The 22880-nt window shown below is 38.1% G+C and overlaps 1 protein-coding gene across 6 annotated transcripts in view; it reads left to right on the forward strand.

Moving 5' to 3' along the window:
• Window positions 1-22880, forward strand: part of TFEC (transcription factor EC) — a 224374-nt gene that overhangs the window by 146953 nt on the left and 54541 nt on the right. For all 6 annotated transcript variants that reach the window (XM_069587955.1, XM_069587952.1, XM_069587953.1 and 3 more), the window contains one exon: window positions 9397-9648. In XM_069587955.1, coding sequence (XP_069444056.1) covers window positions 9469-9648 — 180 coding nt within the window. In that variant the 5' untranslated portion in view covers window positions 9397-9468. The remainder of the gene's footprint in view (window positions 1-9396; window positions 9649-22880) is intronic.

The raw sequence follows: 22880 nt of genomic DNA on the forward strand, positions 1-22880 counted from the left end.
AAGGACTGTCATGTTGTAGTGAATGAGATTGTCTGTCTTGCTTTTTTCCTGTGTGTATATACATGCTTGCGTGTGTGTGTGGTGGTAGTATAAGTGCTTTTATTTACTATGACCAAATAGTAAATATGTATAAAATAAATATTTTTCTTGCTGAGTATGTTTCTGTTTCTGTTTTTGCAGATAGTCATGCCTGATTGTTTTTTTTTTTCTGGCGAGTCAAATTAATGATGATAAAATGCCTTGTTATTGAGACAATTGCTTGTGCGCTGTTTGCCACCACATTTTAGTTTTGAATTTCAAAAGCCCAGTACCCAGAAGGTGCTTCATCTCCTCCCAGGTTCTGTGCCCTCAGTTAAGATAAGTGGTCTCCAGGTGGATGGTGACACATAGGTCACAGACCTGCTTTCTGGAAAGGAATGATTTTCCCTTGGGACTAGCTTTAACAAAGAGCACGCTCTCATTGCTGAGTGAATGTTGAAAGAATTAGCTGATGGCTTTTATAATTACCTTATGATTTCTCTGTAAAAAGGTAACTTTTTAAAGAGGCTATCTTATATATATTTGCATAAATATGAATTATGTTTAAAAGTTTTTATATGATTTGTTCCAATATTTAAGAATATATGATAAAAGTGGACAATATCATAGACAGAGAATCACAGGGTTGATGAAATCCTTCACAGTTTTTGTTTTTTTGTACAGCCACCCAACCAATTGTTTCTAAAATTTTCTCCCACAAAATACCCTTCCTGTTGCTATCCACTAGATAGGATCTGAAACTCATCTGAGGACTAAGTGAAAAGGCTATAGTGTGGCACAATGAAATGCAAATTGGGGTAATTCATGTGGCAACCCACTCCAGTACTCTTGCCTGGAAAATTCCATGGACAGAGGAGCCTGGTAGGCTACAATCCATGGGGTTGCAAAGAGTTGGACACGACTGAGCGGTTTCACTTCACTTCATTTCACTTCACGTGAGAATAAGAATGCCTCCTCATGGGAACGTAGAGAGCCCTTCTAGCCAGAACTGCTTGCCTGGGCTGTATTACTCCACAGCTCTACTACCTACCAGGAGATTTTAAATACAAACACAAATAGGGCCGCATAACAATTTGTTAGTTTTCATTTTTAACTTAATATTTATTGATTTATATAGGTGAAACCATCCAAGACTGATCTAAACCTTGGAATTTAAAATAGACCTCAGGTATCAGATATTCTTAATCATCTTCTGCTGTGTCAGAGAATATCTGACTTTTTGTCTGTAGTATTGGCCGGGCTTGCTCATGGGTTTCCATCATTCTCTCAATAAACAGAATTTTCCTGCACCTATTCTAGTCTAAAAATAGGAATAGAAATTAAAAAAAACCGTAAACACATATAGTTTGCATTTGTGATTCTCCAGTGATTATATTTTCTACAACCAGAATAATGCTTTTTTTCCCTCTTCTTGACCAACTTCTTTAGCCTCTCGTACTTGTAGGAATTTGTGTATTTCTAATTTAAAAAAATTCTTAAATTGACCCATTAAGTACATTCCCTCTGTTATCTTATTAATGAATGTAAGCATTTTTATAGCATATCAACACATGCATTTCTACTTTTTAAAAAGATCCACATCTCTCTATTAGATTATGAGAGCTTAACTACATTTGAAACACATTAAATAAATAATTGGATGTTTTAAGCTGTTTCATTTTTGTAACTCCAAATAATGGAACTTCTGAAAAAAACATAATTTCTATCAAAGCTTGAGATAACTGATATTGGGTCTAGGATCTAACGAGCTGATCCTCTAGGTTCAGTAGTTCAGTTCAGTTCAGTTCATTTCAGTCACTCAGTCATGTCCGACTCTTCGTGACCCCATGATTCGCAGCATGCCAGGCCTCCCCGTCCATCACCAACCCCCAGGGTCTGCTCAAACTCATGTCCATCGAGTCAGTGGTGCCATCCAGCCATCTCATCCTCTGTCATCCCCTTCTCCTCCTGCTCCCAATCCCTCCCAGCATCAGAGTCTTTTCCAATGAGTCAACTCTTCGCATGAGGTGGCCAAAGTACTGGAGTTTCAGCTTTAGCATCATTCCTTCCAAAGAAATCCCAGGGCTGATCTCCTTTAGAATGGACTGGTTGGATCTCCTTGCAGTCCAAGGGACTCCCAAGAGTCTTCTCCAACACCACAGTTCAAAAGCATCAGTTCTTCAGTGCTCAGCTTTCTTCACAGTCCAACTCTCACATCCATACATGACTACTGGAAAAACCATAGCCTTGACTAGATGGACATTTGTTGGCAAAGTAATGTCTCTGCTTTTTAATATGCTGTCTAGGTTGGTCATAACTTTCCTTCCAAGGAGTAAGCATCTTTAAAAAAAATAAAAAGTCTGACACTGTTTCCACTGTTTCCCCATCTATTTGCCATGAAGTGTTGGGACCAGATCCATGATCTTCGTTTCTGAATGTTGAGCTTTAAGCCAGCTTTTTCACTCTCCTCTTTCACTTTCATCAAGAGGCTTTTTAGTTCCTCTTCACTTTCTGCCATAAGGGTGGTGTCATCTGCTTATCTGAGGTTATTGATATTTCTTCCAGCAATCTTGATCCCAGCTTGTGCTTCTTCCAGCCCAGCGTTTCTCATGATGTACTCTGCATAGAAGTTAAATAAGCAGGGTGACAATATACAGCCTTGACATACTCCTTTTCCTATTTGGAACCAGTCTGTTCTGCTGTATAAAGTGGTTTGGAAAACACTGTTTCACCTGCTCTAAGTGTGGTCTCTGGTATCTAAGGGTCAAGTCAAATTAGTATAAAGTTTTATGTTTGGGCTTTCACTTGAGCTGATTCATATTATGCTTTGGGCTTTTGATCAAGAATAAATGTGGTGGATGTTATGGTGCTTGGCAAACATTATCCCCTTCATGACTGAATTACACTTGCTTCCATCTGATCCTGCTTCCCTCATTGTAGTGTCGAACTGGTTTTGAGAGCAGCCCCCAGTAAACCTCCCATAGTCAAGTTTCAGATTGTTCCTGGAAGACTCAGTTTAAGATAATAAATAAATATATATATGTATGTGTACATATATATATATATATTTAAACCTGAGAATGTAAAGAATTTCACTGCACATATTACAAATCTGCTACTAGAATTGTATCAATTATGTCTTTTATGAAAAAATCTAGTTTATAAATTCTTGGATATTTTTCTGAAAAATATATGTCTTTCCTCAGAGCTGGTATGATTTAATTACTTTTAAGAAATATACATTAGGTTGAATTATAACTGTGGAAATTTCTCTAAGAGATAGAAATACCAGAGAAACCTGTATGCAGGTCAAGAAGCCACAGTTAGAACCAGATATGGAACAATGGACTGGTTCAAAATTGGGAAAGGAGTATGTCAAGGCTGTATATTGTCACCCTACTTATTTAACTTATATGAAGAGTCAGTTCGGTTCAGTCACTCAGTCATGTCCGACTCTTTGCAACCCCATGAATCGCAGCACGCCAGGCCTCCCTGTCCATCACCAACTCCCAGAGTTCACCCAAACTCACATCCATCGAGTCGGTGATGCCATCCAGCCATCTCATCCTCTGTCATCCCCTTCTCCTCCTGCTCCCAATCCCTCCCAGCATCAAAGCATGTGAAATTCCCAGCTGGATGAAGCACAAGCTGGAATCAAGAATGATGGGAGAAATATCAATAATCTCACATATGCAGATTACACCACCCTTATCGCAGAAAGCAAGAGGAACTAGGAAGCCTTTTGATGAAAGTGAAAGAGGAGAGTGAAAAGTTGGCTTAAAACTCAAAACTCAGAAAATGGAGACCATGGGATCTGGTCCCATCACTTCATGGTGAATAGATGGGGAAACGATGGAAACAGTGACAGAATTTATTTTCTTGGGCTCCAAAATCACTGCAGGTGGTGACTGCAGCCATGAAATTAAAAGATGCTTGCTCCTTGGTAGAAAAGCTATGACAAAGCTAGACAACATATTAAACAGCAGAGACATTACTTTGCCTACAAAAATCTGTGTAGTCAAGGCTATGGTTTTTCCAGTAGTCATGTATGGATATGAGAGCTGGACAATAAAAAAGGCTGAGTGCTGAAGAATTGATACTTTTGAACTGTGGTGTTGGAGAAGATTCTTAAGAGTCCCTTGAACTGCAAGGAGATCAAACCAGTCAATCCTAAAGCAAATCAATCCTGAATATCATTGAAGGGACTAGTGCTAAAACTGAAACTCCAATACTCTGGCCACCTGAGGCGAAGAACTGACTCATTGGAAAAGGCCCTGGTGCCTGAAAGATTGAAGGCTGGAGGAAAAGGGGATGACAGAGGACAAGATGGTTGGATGGCATCACCAACTCAATGGACATGAGTTTGATCAAGCTCTGGGAGATGGCAAAGGACAGGGAAGCCTGGTGTGCTGCAGTCCATGGGGTTGCAAAGAGCTGGAAACAACTGAGTGACTGAACAACAATATGGAACAGACATTTTGTAGATCAAAATGGTTAAGTATCTGTGATTCCAGAAGGTTCCACCTAATATGTTTTAATAATTTTCATTTTCCCTTTGTTGTCAGGATGCTCATGGGTAAATTTGGCACTCAGTTGCAATATTAATCTTCAGCCTGCATCTAATGGTGTAAATACCTTTCACCACATTTACATGTGTGTGTGCTCAGTTGCTCAGTCATGTCCAACCTTTTGTGACCCCATGGACTGTAGTCCACCAGGCTCCTCTGGCCATAGAATTTTCCAGACAAGAATACTGGAGTGGGGTGTCTTTCCCTACTCCACACCACATTTACAACTCATAGTTATTTATAATGTTTTGGAAAATAGGGAGAATAAAAGTAAATAAATTCTTTTACATGAAATAAAAGTCTTGAATTTAAGCTGATTATTATTTTTAGTTGCAGTAACAGCATTCCAGAGAGATAATGTTGAGACATAATTCAGAGATTATGAAAACAATATTAATAATAATTATTATTTGAGTAATTCAGAGTTCAAGAAATGTGTTTTACTTATTATTTTTAATAGCAAAACTTCCTTACATCTGAGTGGTCTTAATCTCTTTGATAATCTAAAGAACCAATTCACAGTCTGCAACTGCTCTGGCCTTATAGGTGAAGACTTTGAAACTCTGATTATGGTTTACCTCCCAGGTGGCTCAGTGGTAAAGAATCTGCCTGCCAAGTGGGAGACATGGGTTCAGCCTTGGGCCTGGAAGATCCCCTGAAGAAGAAAATGGCAACCTACTTCAGTATTTTTGCCTGGGAAATCCCATGGACTGAGGAACCTGGAAGGCTACAGTCCATGGGATCGCAAAAGAGTCAGACTTAGCAAGTAAACAACAACAACGATAATACATTTCTGAGCTTTTTGCTTTGTGTTCCAGTAATTTCAATCAGGAACCAATATCCTGTAGTGCTTAGAAAGCCAGGCCCTGTATTCCCACTCCTTTCCTTGCCAGTGGAATGATGACAGCCATGCCATTTAACCTAAGTTCTAGTGTCTTCAATTATATAGTGTAATGTAGATATTATTCATATCTATATCCTAAGATTGTAACAAGAAGTAAATGAAATAATATGTATAAAATGCTTAGCAGAGTGCTTGATACTTGTTGCATATTTCTATATTTATCATTATTATCATTTTTGCTGTGGTATTAATATTGCCCAAGTATATTATAAATTTCTAGAGCCCTAGGGTCACAACTATGACTTCCCATGGACACTTGATGTAACACGTACTGCAATAAGTACTCTAATGATGTTTTTAGCATCAATGAATGAATTAGTTAATGAAAGTTGTATATTCTGATTCAACATGCTTTTCTTAGAAAAATATACAGTGTTCTTTAGCATTCATTTACATTGTGTGAAAATCAATCAGATTTGTGAATCTGAAAATGCTATTTATAATGTATGTTTTGTAGATGTATGTGGATTAAGAAGGATTAATTTAAAACTGTAGAATAATCTAAATAGCTACCCTAAAAAATTACCACTGGCATTTTAATGAAATGTTATTTTACAACTTAAAGCTCATAGCAATATAATTAGTAATATGTGTAATCTTTATTACCAATCTTAATCTTTTTTATATGACTGAAAAATTATTTTATGGTAGTACAATTAAAATAATGCTAAAAATGTCAGCATAACAGAATTAAACTGAAGTAACTACTACAATATTGTAACCCAAACCAGCTAATTTAAATGCAAAATCCTTTGTAAAGGCTATTTATCTGAGCTAATGCATGTTAAGGGATTTAAGGAGTAGATTGTGAAACTGAAATAAAAGGAAAAATAAGCACTGTACAGCAATCTTTACTATTGTTTAACATGAGGGAAATATTAAATAGGATTATATATAGGCCACTTGAGGAAAATGTATTAGAAGCCATATTGCAGCACAGTAAATATAACGGGGACTGGTGGGCAATCCTATTTTCAGAGGCTTTTAAAGGGAAAGCTTAGAGTACTTAAAGTTGTCCTTATACAAATGATTTTATATCATTAACTATGATAATTAGACTGAAGATGTCCAGAATTTTAAGTCTATGTTTTGAAAGAGGAATTTCAAAATACTGGATAGTTGCTTAGTTGGCACATGACACTAGTTTTTCTCTGAATGCTTTTCTTTCTGTCAATTCATAATGGCTTTAATAAAGTATTGTTATTATAAGGTGAGAATACAGAAGCATTTAAAGTTAAGATTTTTTTAAAGCTGAAAATGAACTCAGTATCAAAACCTTGAAAATATAGAAAATTGAAAAAAAAGTCACCTAGGTTTTCATCACCCATAAAGTATCAGACAATATTTAGTATATTTATTTCTAGTCTCTGTTCCTTCATGGATAATTTTTTAAACTTTTAATTAAAAATAATTATATTATATTCAATATAATGTTTATATGTAATACAAAGGAATCTAGGAGATATATATTATATAAAAATCCCTAATAATAGTGAATTAGCTGTATATTCCTTTTATTATTTTAGTCATTCTTATCAGATCCTCAAAAAGTTTTGCTGCCTATATATTTATTCCAGGTTTGGTACCAGTTGCATGTTATTTTAATGACATTCTTAAACAGTTGGTTAACATTTAAAATATTTTCAGTTCAGCTCAGTCGCTCAGTCAGGTCCGACTCTTTGCGACCCCATGGGCTGAAGCATGCCAGGTCTCCCTGTCTATCAACTCCCAGAGTTTGCTCAAACTCATGTCCATCAAGTTGGTGATGCCATCCAGCGATCTCATCCTCTGTCGTCCCCTTCTCCCACCTTCAATCTTTCCCAGCTTTGGGGTCTTTTCCAATGAGTCAGTTCTTCACATCGGGTGGCCAAAGTATTGGAGTTTCAGCGTCAGCATCAGTCCTTCCTATGAATAGTTAGGACTGATTTATTTTAGGATTGACTGGCTTGATCTTGCAGTCCAAGGGACTGTCAAGAGTCTTCTCCAACACCATAGTTCAAAGCATCATTTCTTCGGTGTTCAGCTTTCTTTAAAGTCCAACTCTTATATCCATACATAACTACTGGAAAAACCAAAGCTTTGACTAGACAAACATTTGTTGGTGAAGTAATGTCTCTGCTTTTTAATATGCTGTCTAGGGTGGTCACAGTTTTTCTTCCAAGGAGCAAGTGTCTTTGAAATTCATGGCTGCAGTCACCGGCTGCAGTCACCATCTGCAGTGATAGTCTCCAAAATAGTCTCTCACTGTTGCCATTGTTTCCCCGTCTGTTTGCCATGAAGTGATGGGACCGGATACCATGACCTGTGTTTTTGAATGTTGAATATGAAGCCAACTTTTTCACTCTCCTCTTTCACCTTCATCAAGAGGCTCTTTAGTTCTCTGCTTTCTGCCATAAGATGGTATCATCTACATATCTGAGGTTGTTGATATTTCCTCTGGCAATCTCAATTCCAGCTTGTGCTTCATCCAGTCCAGCATTTCTCATGATGTATTCTGCATATAAGTTAAATAAGCAGGGTGACAATATGTAGCCTTGACATACTCCTTTCCCAATTTGAAACCAGTCTGTTGTTCCATGTCCAGTTCTAACTGTTGCTTCTTGACCTGCATGCCGATTTCTTAGGAGGCAGTCAGGTCGTCTGGTATTCCCATCTCTTGAAGAATTTTCCACATTTTGTGGTGATCCACACAGTCAAAGGCTTCTGCATAGTCAATGAAGCAGAAGTAGATGTTTTTCTGGAACTCTCTCACTTTTTCGATGATCCAACAGATGTTACCAATTTGATCTCTGGTTCCTCTGGCTTTTCTAAATCCAGCTTGAACATATGGAAGTTCACGGTTCATGTACTGCTGAAGCCTGGCTTGGAGAACGTTGAGCATTACTTTGCTAGTGTGTGAGATGAGAGCAACCGTGTGGTAGTTTGAACATTCTTTGGCATTGCTTTTCTTTGAGATTGGAATGAAAACTGACCTTTTCCAGTCCTGTGGCCACTGCTGAGCTTTCCAGATTTGCTGGCATATTGAGTACAGCACTTTCACAGCATCAGCTTTTAGGATTTGAAATAACTCAACTGGAATTCCATCACCTCCCTAGCTTTATTTGTAGTGATGTTTCCTAAGGCCCACTTGACTTCACATTCAAGGATGTCTGATCACACCATCATGATTATCTGGGTCTTAGAGATCGTATTTGTATAGTTCTTCTGTGTATTGTTGCCACCTCTTCTTAATATCTTCTGTTTCTGTTAGGTCCGTACCATTTCTATCCTTTATTGAGCCCATCTTTGCATGAAATGTTCCCTTGGTATCTCTAATTTTCTTGAAGAGATCTTTAGACTCTTCCATTCGATTGTTTTCCTCTATTTCTTTGTAGTGATCACTGAGGAAGGCTTTCTTATCTCTCCTTGCTATTCTTTGGAACTCTGCATTCAAATGGGTATATCTTTCCTTTTCTCCTTTGCCTGTCACTTCTATTTCTCTTCTCGTCTATCTTTTCACTTCTCTTCACTTCACAGCTATTTGTAAGGCCTCTTCAGACAACCATTTTGCCTTTTTGCACTTCTTTTCCTTGGGGATGGTCTTGATCCCTGCCTCCTGTACAGTGTCACAAACCTCCGTCCATAGTTCATCAGGTACTCTGTCTATCAGATCTAATCCCTTGAATCTAATCCCTGTCTATCAGATCTAATCCCTTGAATATTTACTAAAATATTCTAGTAAAGTTTAAATTATTCCTTAAAACTATAACCCATTAATATCTTATGTAAATTATGACAGATGTATAGATCATAAATAAGAAAGAAACTGGACATTATAGTGTTTACTGTCATAATTCAGTTGTCAAAAGTGGAACTTCTTTACCAGATGATGCTACACATTGCATTTGTTTGGTTTCTATTTGGTAGGTCCCAGCACACTTGGAAAGTCCTGCAAGGACTCAGCTACAGAAGGTTCAGCGACAGCAAGTAAAACCCTTCATGACCCTTGACCACCAGATTCTCAACCAAAGTTTTAAAAGGTCACATCCTCCCACGCCAAGCAGTGAGCTTCTGGTGCAGCATGGACACCCGTCTCCTGAGAGTGACACTGGTCTCACTGGAAATCCACTCACCAAGTTGCTAACTCTTGGCAAAGAAGATGACAATACGGAATGGCATGTATGTCTAATGACTGATTTATGAAAATATGTAGTTTTTTGAAAAAAAAAAAAAAAACTTCAAGAAATTGAAGTCAATATTTTTATAGTAAACATTCTATATGCAAATTCATTAAACAAAAAGGATATCTTAATTTATTAATTTTTAATAATTAGTTATTTCCATAAGAATTGTTATGCATAAAATATAACAATTCATTTTTAAATTTTTATTTCAGTTTGCATCAATGTGAGTCAAAAGAAGTTCTATTAGTAATTTATGTTAAGAAAATTTAGCTTGTATTGTACTGGTTTTCTGATAGCTTTAGTTAAAACATTTATCAACAGTTACATTTTCTGAAGTACCCATTAAGATGAAACAAGTGGAATTTAAATAATAGTAAAAATTTACTCTAGAAACGTTTATCAGAATGAGACTAATAGTCTTCTTGCACTTAATATTTTATAGTATTGTATCTGAGTTTTTAATGACTGATTATTCATTCCTTTCTATTTTCAACAAATACTTGCTTTCCATTTACTAAGAGAAAATTTGAGGTGCTGAAGATATAAAATGAATGAGTGTTTAGCTTTGTGGAGTTCGTAATTATTGTGGCTTGCTTGTAAATGGACCTTAAAAAAATCCTGAAAAATCAATAGAAGTGGGAAAGAACTTGAACTGGGAAAAAGACTTCCTTTAATATTGCAATGTAGAAAACCTACATCCATAACTGAGTTTTCTATTCTTTTCTTTTCTTTTTTCCATTTGATTAGTTAGATGAAGCCGTGGTCCTATTTGCTTCTAGATTTAATCTCCCAGTCTACATTCCTGGTGATTTTTACTGAATTCAGGTTACTGCTTTTAAGGGAAGTCTATAGTCTCCAGGTGCAAAAGAATAATACTCAATATCTAAGTGTTTAAATTCCAAATGATAGAGGAAAATTTTCTTTTGCAAATTTTATGTTGATCTAGAAAAGAGAAAAGAGGAAGGATCTAGTAGTTTAATAAAATATAAAGCAATCACAAAACATGCCTAGTTAAAATCCAAAACTGAATTTAAATCTCTACATGTATATTTACTTAAACTTTTCAGTCACAAATATATAAAGAATTTTCCAAAAAAAATGTACAACTAGATTCTCTGTTCACTCTATGATGGTCATAAAAATATGTTAGATGAGAATCGTCTGTTCATCTGTACAGTAAATATTAGAACTCACCCAATACAATTTGTCTCATAACCACTTCTTTCAAAGTTTTCCCTTGTGTGGAAGTTTGATTTACAAAGGAAAAAACAAATTCCAAAAGATATACATATGCCTGTCAATTCTAGGCAAAACCCAGAAAATGATCAGAGTATGTATCTTATGAAATATGATGCTGTGATCGTAAGTACTCTGTGTTGTGAAATATGTTTTCTAAGAAATGAGAAAGGATGAGTAACGTATGTTAATTTTCTTAGTAAGCAGTTTTATTTCTTAGGAACACAGCTTTCCTTTTATTTTATAATAAGGTTGTACATTATAAGAGAAATTTACCTGATCTTAGAGGTCCTTTAGGTGGTGTCAGTCAAAAGGAGCTGCATGGCTGGGAAGGGTTGAAAGCTTCAATATGTGCAGTGGTCTAGGGACAACATGCACGCTGGCTTCAGATGAACATTTTCTAAATTTTTAACCATTTTTCTTTAAACTGTGTATTAAGAGTCTCTTCTGTCATTAATGTCCAGTTAATCATAGTTTTATTTCATCTGTTTGAACTTGTGTGGTTTTGAATTTAATTTATCATAGACACATTTTCACATACTGCTATCAATTCCAGTTTTGCTGTCTTTAGTAGCTAAGATACATCCTACTTTTTTGACATTTCCTGATATTCTTTGATTAGTTCTAGGAGTCCTTGTTACAAAGCAGAAAGTGTGCATTCTTTAGAGTCAACAGCATGAGGTTAAAACTACCACTTACCAGTTGTGGGGTCTCAATCCTTAACCTCTCTTACTAACATTTCTACAGCTTGAAGAGTTCTTTTGATACTTATTCTGGGTGGGTTGTAGGGAACTTCTGTGATCTTTTACTTTTATGATTACTTTAAATTGTTTTTTACTGAGGAATAATTGACATAATAACTGTATATATTTGAGGCATATAGCATGATGATTTAATTTGCATATATTATGAAATGATTACCACAATAAATTCAGTAAATATCCATCTTGTCATGTAGACACAATAAAAGAAAAAGAGGAGAAAAGAAGAAAAAAAATTTCCTCTTGAAAACTTCCCTGTGTATCATATAACATTGTTAAATATAGTTGTTACATTGTAGTACATTATACCCCTAGTGATTTATCCTATAATTTTAGTTTGTATCTTGTGACCACCTTTCTCCAATTCCATACCACATTCCCCCACCCCACTTCTGGTAGCTACAAGTCTGATAACTTTTTCTATGAGTTTTTTTGTTTTTCTTTTATAATCCATATATAAGTGAGATCACACACTATTTGTCTTTCTCTGCCTGACTGATTTCACTTGGCATAATGCCCTCAAGGTCTATTCATGTTGTTGCCAATGATAGGATTTCCTTGTTTTTTCATGCTTAAATAGCATTCTTATTTATATATTTCACAGTTTCTTTAGCCATTCACTGATGGATGGACACAGGTTGCTTTCCTATCTTGGTTTTATAAATACTGTGAACATGGGGCTGCAGATATCTTTTCAAGGTATTGTTTTTATTAGCTTTGGGTATATTCCCAAGAGTGGAATTTTGGTATCATAAGGTAGTTCTATTTTTAATTTTTTTTGAGGATCCTGAATACTATTTTCTAGAGTAGCTGTATCAATTTACAATCTCACCAATATCATAAAAGGGTAATCTTTTTTCCACATCCTTGCCAGCATTATTATCTTATCTTTTTGTGATTGCTGTTCTCACAGGTATAAGGTGATATCTCATTGTGGTTTGAATTTGCATTCCCCTAATAACTAATGACGTTAAGGATCTTGTCATGTACCTGTTCCCCTTTTGTTTATTTTATTTGGAGAAATATGTATTCAGGTCCTTCTCTCATTTTTTCAATTGTATTTTTATTGTTGTTGTAGGATCTTTTCTATAGGTCTTGGTTATTAACTCCTTATCAGATGTATGGTTTGCAAACATTTTTTTTCCCTTTTCATAGATTGATCACTGGTGAATTATGTTTTTCATATGTGCTGCGTTTAGTTTGCTAGTATCTTATTGAGAACTTTTGCATCTATATTCATCAGGGATATTGGCCTGTAGCTTTCTTTTTTAGTAATCTCATTTTCTGATTTTAGTATCAAGATAATGCTGGCCTCATAAAATCAATTAGAGAGTGTTCCCTCCTCTTTGATTTTTTGGGAAGACTTTGAGAAGGATTGGTGTTAACTCTTCTTGAAGTGTTTGGTACCCATCTCACTGGGGGATTTTTTATTACTAATTTAATTCAATCTCCACTAGTAATTGGTATATTCAGACTTTCTACTTCTTCTTGATTCAGTCCTAATAAGTTTTATGCTTCTAAGAATTTTTCCATTTCTTCTAGGTTTCACAGTTTCTTGAAAAACATAGCTGTTCTGTGTTGCCCTTTATGATCCTTTGAATTTGTTCAAATCTACCATTTCCTTATTGATTCTCTGTGTGGATAATCTATCCATTGTTGAGAGTGGTAAAAAGTCTTCCAGTATTATTGTTTATAATTACTATACTGTTTATTTTTCTCGTTAGCTCTGTTAGCTGTTGCTTTATATATTTATATGCTCTGATGTTGGGCTCATAAATTATATCAGTTTGTTGTATTGACCGCTTTACCTTTATATAACGACTTTCCTTGTTTCTTTCTCTTGTTTTTTTTTTTTTTTTTGCCATTTTTAGTTTTGTCTGTTTTGTCTGATGTAATCAATGTAAACTATTCTTACTTTCTTTTAGTTACCATTGTTTGAAATGTCTTTTTCCATCCCTTCACTCTCAATCTCTGTTTGTCCTTACAGTCAAAGTGAGTCTCCTAGAGACAGTGGTTGTTGAATCTTTTTTTTTTTTTTCATCCACTCATTGACACTATGTCTTTGAATTGGATAATTTAAGCTGTTTATATTTAAAACAATTACTGATAGGCAAGGGCTTGTGTGTGCTTGTGCTCAGTCATGTCTGACTCTTTGCAACTGCATGGGCTGTAGCCCACCAAGGTTCCTCTGTCCATGGAATTTTCCAGGCAAGAATACTGGAGTGAATTGCCATTTTCTACTCTGAGGGATCTTTCTGACCCAGGGATCAAGCCTGTGTCTCTTGCATCTACTGCCTTGGCAGGCAGATGTTTTACCACTGAACCACCTAGGAAGCTGTAAGGGCTTACTACAACAAAATATTATTAGTTGCTTTCTGGCTGTTTGATAGCTTCAACAATCTCTGTTTCTTATCCCTCTATCTTTTTGTTCTGTTTTGTTTTGTCTTTGGAATCAACATACTTTGACTTCTTTATCAAGTTCTTTCATGTACTTAGTATAAGATTTTCCCTGTGTTTTCCATGTGCTCAGTTGCTTCAGTCTCTTGCAACAATCAACTGTAGTGCACCAGGTATGGGATTCTTCAGGCAAGATGCTGGAGTGTGTTGCCATGCCCTTCTCCAGGGGATCTTCCCAACTCAGACATTGAACCCCTGTCTCTTATGTCTTCTGCATTGGCAGATGGGTTCTTTACCTCTAGCACCACCTGCAGTGTTTGCCATGAGAATTATATAAAATTTGTTCATTGTCCAGTCTCTCAGGTGTGTCTGACTCTTTGCAACCCCATGGACTGCAGCACACCAGGCTTCCCTGTCCTTTACCATCTCCCATAGCTTGGTCAAACTCATTTCCATTGAGTCATCCAACCAACTTATCCTCTGTCATCCACTTCTCCTCCTGCCTTCAATCTTTCCCAGCATCAGGGTCTTTTCAAATGAGTCAGCTCTTCCCATCAGGTGGCCAAAGTATTGAAGCTTCAGTTTCAGCACCAGTCTTTCCAATGAATATTCAGGACTGATTTCCCATAGGATTGACTGTTTTGATCTCCTTGAAGTCTAAGGGACTCTCAAGAGTCTTCTCCAATACCACAGTTCAAAAACAAGAATCCTTTGGCTCTTAGCCTTCTTTATGGTCCAACTCTCACATCCATACATGACTACTGGAAAAAACATAGCTTTGACTAGATGGACCTTTGTTGGCAAAGTAATGTCTCTGCTTCTTAATATGTTATCTAGCTTTGTCATAACTTTTCTTCCAAGGAACAAGCATCTTTTAATTTTGTGGCTGCAATCACCATCTGCGGTGATTTTGGACCCCAAGAAAATAAAGTCTGTCACTGTTTCCATTGTTTCCCCATCTATTTGCCATGAAGTGAGGGGACCAGATGCCATGATCTTCGTTTTCTGAATGTTGAGTTTTAAGTCAACTTTTCCACTCTCCTCTTTCACTTTCATCAAGAGGCTCTTTAGTTCCTCTTCACTTTCTGGCATAAGGGTGGTGTCATCTGCATATCTGAAGTTATTGATATTTCTCCCTGGAATCTTGATTCCTGTTTGTGCTTTGTGTGGGCACTTTGTGTGATGTACTCTGCATAGAAGTTAAATAAGCAGGGTGATAACATACAGCCTTGACGTATTCCTTTCCCAATTTTGAACCAGTCCATTGTTCCATGTCCAGTTTTAACGGTTGCTTCTTGACCTGCATACAGGTTTCGCAGGAGGCAGGTAAGGTGGTCTGGTATTTCCATCTGTTTAAGAATTTTCCAGTTTGTTTGATCCACACAGTCAAAGGCTTTAGCATAGTCAGTGAATCAGAAGTAGATGTTCTTCTGAAATTCTCTTGTTTTTTTCTATGATCCAAGAGAGGTTGGCATTTTGATCTCTGGTCTTTTCTAAATCCAGCTTGTAACACCCTATATTAAATTAATAGCAAGTTACTTCATAGAATTTGTATTCTTTGCACTTCTCCTCAGTTATTGCTGTTACAATTTGTATGTTTTATATCAGATTATTAATAATAGATTATTTTATTTCTTAATTTTGTTCCAGTATTGACCATCTGGTGATGTCCATGTGTAGAGTTTTCTCTGGTGTTGTTGGAAGGGGGTGTTTGCTGTGACCAGTGCATTTTCTTGGCAAAACTCTGTTAGCCTTTGACCTGCCTGTTTTGTACTCCAAGGCCAAAGTTGCCTGTTACTCCAGGTATCTCGACTTCCTACTGTTGCATTCCAGTGCTCTATAATAATGTAGGTTACTAAAATTCCTTAAAAGGATTATTCTGAAATCTTTATTGATTTATCAGACAGTTCACAGATCTCCATTTATTTAGACTTAGTTATCTGAGTTTTATTAGTTTCCTTTGGTGGTATCATATTTACCTGACTTTTTGTGATCCTTAGTTCCTTGTGTTGATTTCTGTGCATCTGATTAATAGGGCTGCCCTTGCAGACTTTACAGGCTTGCTTTGTCAGTGACAGTTCTTCACCAGGCTCTCAGTTTTGGTTTCTGGGTGAGTCTGCCACTAAAGTCTTTGTGCAGGTAATTCCTGTTATTATGATCTATTTGTGCCAAGCAACTGAGGACATGGATTGGGGGTTGTGCCACCAGCTGAGAGCAGCTGGATAGGACTGCTAGCTTTGTTCCTTACACAAGTGAGGATGTTGAATGGGCTCCACAGTTGCTTGAATTCTTTGATCAGGCTTACAACAAAGGTCCATCTAGTCAAGGCTATGGTTTTTCCAGTGGTCATGTATGGATGTGAGAGTTGGACTATAAAGAAAGCTGAGCACGGAAGAATTGATGCTTTTGAACTGTGGTGTTGGAGAAGACTCTTGAGAATCCCTTGGACTGCAAGGAGATCCAGTCCATCCTAAAGGAGATCAGTCCTGGGTATTCATTGGAAGGACTGATGTTGAAGCTGAAACTCCAATACTTTGGCGACCTGATGTGAAGAACTGACGCATTTGAAAAGACCCTGACGCTGGGAAAGATTAAGGGCAGGAGAAGGGGATGACAGAGGATGAGATGGTTGGATGGCATCACCGACTCAATGGACATGGGTTTGGGTGGATTCAGGAGTTGGTGATGGACAGAGAGGCCTGGAGTTCTGCAGTTCATGGGGTCACAGAGTCGGAAACGACTGAGCGACTGAACTGAACTGAACTGAACTGAACTAGATAGTTGGGACTTAATGTAGCAGATATAGCAGATGGGGCTATGAATTAGCTTCCCTCTCCTGGCAGAGAAACAGGCCAGGGCCCTGGACCTATGCAGTTCATTGGGTGCCTGAATAAGGCCTGAGTATGCACTGAATTCCCTGGTTGGGTGAGGCCACTGATTTTGCTCTACAGGGGAAGTCACGGGTTGTGTTCTCTGTTCAAGTGCCACTGTATGTGGGGCTATTGAATGGGCCATGTATCTTCCCCTGTGCTCTTGTTAAGGTCCCTGGAAGGATAGGTTGAAGGCTGTATTCAATGATGAGCAAGACTACTAATTAGATTCCCTGCCCAGACAGTAAGAGAAGCTGCTCTAAAACCAGTAAAGCTCTTCATGATCTTAACTCAATCTGACCCACACCCAAGTTCCTTGGCTAAACAGTGCCACTGGCTTTGCTTTCCAGTTCTGTTTGCTTTTTGCTCAGCTTGAGTGTGCCTGTGCTGTATAGCTTTCAGGTAATTTTGCTAGCCCTTCTGATTCAGTTGGAGTCAGAGGACACTATTCACAGTGGGTGAAACTATGTTTCAGCCCCTATGCCTGGGAGGGAGTGGGTTGGGCCCCTCCAGGCTATTTTCAATTTTCCAAAGAGGTTGTCAGGTTAGAGAGAGAGACCAGGAACTACCCTCAGCCTTGGCTATGAATTAATCTTCCTGCCTGTGCCTGCAGGGGAAGATCCCATGACTGGTATTGGCTTTGCTCTGGGGTTGATCTGCTCTGCTTGTCCACCTGCCTCTTGGCTTGAGCACCACTGTACCACACAGCTTCCAGGAGTTGTCCCTAGCTCTTCTGGTCAGATGAGGCTGCCAGGGGCCTCTGACTCATCATCTTGCCTGGGTATGGGCAAATGGGCTCTACAACTGATAAAACTCCTTGAGGATCTGAATCAGTCAAATCTGCACCCCCTCCAACCAATTATCTGGTCAGAGTGTACCCCTGATTTGGTTCTGCTGACAAGTGAAGCTGCTGGTTGGGGTTGCTCCTCAGGCATTAAAGAACTATCTGCCAAGATCTGTGTTTTGGTGTTACAAGCCCTCCCTGCTTCTCTATTATAGTCAGATTCTCAGCGACTGGATCCCATAGATTCCTCTCAATTCCCATGGTAAGAAATCAAAGTAGGGGCTCCTACAAAGCAGCTTCACAATGTTGAAGGTGACTGATTGTCCTCGCTGAGTTCTCTTTTCCCACTGGAGCAACCAGGGGTCAGGCACTTCTGCGTATAACATTGTACTGTCTTAGTGAAACCAATAGGTGTCGTTTCCAGGACTCCAAAGAGTTCTGGCATCACAGTATTTTATGTCTCAATGCAAAGAGTCCAGCAAAAGTGAAGTGGTAGGTGAGAAGAGACTTACTAGAATAGGATGCTTTTGAGACTTACAAGTTGGTGAGTGAGAAATTTTGCACCTTGAGAACCTAGTGGGCTATAGTTTTATAACCAAAGGAAAAGTGGGGCATGGAAGACCTTCTTTGTCTTTCTTGAGTAGACATCTTGTTTCCATCATTAGTTCTTCCCTCACACAGGGCAGTGGACTTTACTTGTCCCTTCCTATATGGTTAGGGCGGGACTGTCATAGCACTTTGGAAAAATATTTTCAAGTCTCAGTACAATGAGGGTCTTTCATTTTGAAAAGTCACCTTCCCATAAATGACTGTTGTGTTCACAGAGCCCGTCTGGGGGGTCATTAACTTATTGAGCTTATTGGGAAGGATGTGGGTCTCATGCCACCATTGTTTTATTGTTTGGGGACACGACTTGTGTTTCTGCTGCATGGTTTTGTTGCTAAGCAAGCCTGCTTGGTTTTATGGTTAAGCAAACCTGCTTTCTCTAGTAATGCTTAATTTACAGGAGTTTTCCATCTTTTTCTACCTATATTCCCCTAGTGGGATTAACTATTTAATCACCTATTTTGTTCCTTCATTCTGTCTCTATCATTAGGGGAGGGTCAATAGATCAACGTGCAGCTGCTTCTCTCACCTTCTAATGTAGTCTGCCTTGATCTCTGAGGTTCAGGGGGTATTTCAGCCTCACGTCCATGCTCTGGGATTCTCTTAGTGGTGTTTTCTTTCTGAATAGACATTAATTGTTCTTCTCAGGAGGTGGATTGAATTCAGGAACTATCTGTGTTTCCATCTTAGTGACATCACTTAGTGATGTCACTTACATTTTAAAAGTTTCTAACACAAGGGCAGTGTGAATGCTCAGGAGATGGTGGTTGCCAATTTTTGGTATTTCTTTCTTCTATGCTTAGCCTCCTGTGACATCAGGGAACACATCATTAATTCAAATAAGACCCCAGAAATCAAAGCTACCACAGAATAAATCTGTGAGAGCATCCATAGATTCAGGATTTAGGAGTTGGAATTAAGAATAATTTGATGATTAAAGGTAAGACAATCAAATATAAAGTCAAATAAGCATTTTATAGCCTGGGTCTTTGCAGGATAAAATTCAAATTTGAACTCATGGGGACACAGGACTCTTTCATATTTAATCCTTGCCACCTGACCCAAACTTATCATTTCACATTTGGATGGAGCTCTGTTATTCAACTATATGGTCCATGTATGACTTCCACAGTGGCCAGGTTCTCCCTCCTTACAACCTTTCTTTACCAACTACTCATTCAGTCTCCACTTATAATTCCAACTGACTCTTCAGAATTCATTTCAGGTTTCTTCTTTCCCTGGGGATACTCTCTGTGGATTAGGTGCCTAATTCTCTGAGTTTTCATAGTACCAGCTATGTCATATGGATAAAAATTGCTCTTATCATAGCATCTTTATAGTACATGCTGAAAGTGAAAAGTGAAAGTGAAGTCACTCAGTCGTGTCCGACTCTTTGTGACCCCATGGACTGTAGCCCACCAGGCTCCTCCATCGATGGAATTTTCTAGGCAAGAGTACTGGAGTGGGGTGCCATTTATTATTCCTTGTCTTGTTTTTCTTATCCTCTATACTTTCTAAAAGCTCTAAGTTGAAGGGAAGAGAAAAAAAAATGAAACAAATATACTATTATGTAGAAAGGACAATGGTATATGTAGGAGTGTAGAAGTACTGTTCTGATTTGGAAGTCTGTCAAGTAGACTTAGACAAAAATGACTAGTGGGGCAATTTATCTAAGTAAGATTGTATGAGCAAAGAAACAGCATGAAGTGGGGAGAAAATGAGAGGCAAAATTGACAGAAGGTGACACCAGAGAACTGGGCAATAGACAAATCACAGAAAGGCTGGTGCTTCATGTTAAGTAATTCCAAATACTTGAAACGCTCAAATGTGGGGACTATGGTGACATAATCAGATTTGACTTTAATATCACTCTGTCAGCTAGTAGGAGAAGAAGCCTGGGGTGAGAGAGGGACCAGTGGGGAAGATACTTCCATAGCACAGTGAGAAATGAGGCCTTATATTCAGTTCAGTTCAGTTCAGTTCAGTCGCTCAGTCTTGTCTGACTCTGCGACCCCATAGACTTCAGCATACCAAACTTCCCTGTCCATCACCAACTCCGGGAGTTTACCCAAACTCTTGTCCATCCAATTATCTCATCCTCCGTCGTCCCCTTCTCCTTCTGCCCTCAATCTTTCCCAGCATCAAGGTCTTTTCAAATGAGTCAGTTCTTCGCATCAGGTGGCCAAAGTATTGGAGTTTCAGCTTCAGCATCAGTCCTTCCAATGAATAGTCAGAACTGATTTCCTTTAGGATGGGCTGGTTGGATCTCCTTGCTGTCTAGTGGACTCTCAAGAGTCTTCTACAACAACACAGTTCAAAAGCATAAATTCTTTGGTGCTCAGCTTTCTTTATAGTCCAACTCTCACATCCATACATGATTATTGGAAAAACCATAGCTTTGACTAGATGGATCTTTGTTGGCAAAGTGATGTCTCTGCTTTTTAATATGCTGTCTAGGTTGGTCATAACTTTTCTTCCGAGGAGTAAGTGTCTTTTAATTTGATTGCTGCAGTCACCATCTGCTGTGTCTGCCAATTTGTGTCTGGCAAAGTAAAGTCAGCCACTGTTTCCACTGTTTCCCCATCTATTTGCCATGAAGTGATGGGACCAGATGCCATGATCTTAGTTTTCTGAATGTGGAGTTTTAAGCTAACTTTTTCACTCTCCTCTCTCTTTCATCAAGAGGCTCTTTAATTCTTCTTTGATTTCTGCCATAAGTGTGGTATATCTCCATATCTGAGGTTATTGATATTTCTTCTGGCAATCTTGATTCCAGCTTGTGCTTCATCCAGTCCAGCATTTCTCATGATGTACTCTGCATATAAGTTAAATAAGCAAGGTAACAATATACAGCCTTGACATACTCCTTTCCTGATTTGGAACCGGTCCGTTGTTCCACATACGGTTCTAACTGTTGTTTTTTGACCCGCATACAGATTTCTCAGGAGGTCTTACATTAGAACATTTTAGAACTGTGTATCTGTGAGACCATCAAACAGAAATGATAGTGAGAGCTAGATATACAAGTTTGCTTTGAGGAGGAATAATCTAGAGGGGGAAAGAGATTTAAGAGTCTTCAGCCTGTAAGTAGTACTTGAAAATTTGAATGAGAAAGTTCCTGGAGAACAGGAATACAATAAGAGTAGTAAACCAAGGTTGGGAATGAGGGGGTCACCAACATTTAAGGAGTGGTGAGAGGAAAAGGGCTGTAAAGATAAACTAAAAAGATAGCTAGTGCGGTGCCATTGAAGGAGTTGATTTAAAGAAGGAGGAAATGACCCCACACTCAAATGTGGTGAAAAAAATAGGACTGATAAATGTCTACTGAATTGGTCAGTCAGGCAGTCAAAGAAAATAGCAACAAAAGACATTTCACTAAGATGGTGGGCAAGAGCCATTCTGCTTTGAATTCAGAGTTAACAGAAGTGGAAAGATTGAACTCCTGGGATATTCATGATGATTGGGCAGAAAGATAATAGGGTAAAGGCATAGAGAGTCAAGAAATAAAAATTTTTCAGCTGATCAGTCATAGAGAGTCTGCTGCTGCTGGGGCTAAGTTGCTTCAGTCATGTCCGACTCTATGCGACCCCAGAGACAGAAGCCCACCAGGCTCCTCCGTCCATGGGATTTTCCAGGCAAGAGTACGGAGTGGATTGCCATTGCCTTCTCCCCATAGAGAGTCTAGATTGGACTAAATGGAATACTGCATTTGATGAGTAAGATAATGGAATTTAAGATTTGAGAAGTGTTGTTATATAGAGGATGACAGGAACCAGATATGGCCTATAGAATAGGTGAAGAGAAAGTTTAATTCAGGTTTATGATTTGAAGAGGGGTGAACTAAAGTATTCAACTACAATTATTGATTTTTTTCATAGATTTCTGACAGACGTTGCAATAGATTTTTTCTTTTAGGTACATATGTATTCATGGTCACTTGGTATTATTTTTCCTTCAATGTTTTATCTTGATTTTTATATAGTCTAATATTAACATTCCTACTGTTGCTTCCCTTTGGTCATCTTTGTAGTACACCTTTGCACTTTAATTTCAGCTTTCCCTATTGTTTTATTTTAAATTCATCCCTTATAGACAAAACATTAAAATACCTTTGAAAAAATCCAGTTTGAATAATAATTTCTGCAGCAGTATGTTAACTTTTTGTTGTTTTAGTTGTTCAGTCCTTAAGTGGTCTCCAACTCTTTTCGACCCCATGAACTGCAGCATGCCAGGCTCCTCTGTCCTCCACTATCTCCCAGAGTTCACTCAAATCCATGTCCATTGATCAGTGATGCTATCTATCTGTCTCATCCTCTGCTGCTCCCTTTTCCTTTTGCCTTCAGTCTTTCTCATCATCAGGGTCTTTTCCAATGACTGGCTCTTTGCATCAGGTGGCCAAAGTATTGGATCTTCAGCTTCAGCATCAGTCCTCTCAATGAATGTTCAGGGTTGATTATCTTTAATTTTGACTGGTTTGATCTCTTTGCAGTCCAGGGGACTCTTGAGTCTTCTCCAGCACTTAAAATTTGAAAGCATCTATTCTTCAGTGTTTCACCTTCTTTATCATCCAACT

The sequence above is a fragment of the Ovis canadensis genome, chromosome 4 (genome assembly GCF_042477335.2).
Source record: "Ovis canadensis isolate MfBH-ARS-UI-01 breed Bighorn chromosome 4, ARS-UI_OviCan_v2, whole genome shotgun sequence".
Taxonomy (NCBI): domain Eukaryota; kingdom Metazoa; phylum Chordata; class Mammalia; order Artiodactyla; family Bovidae; genus Ovis; species Ovis canadensis.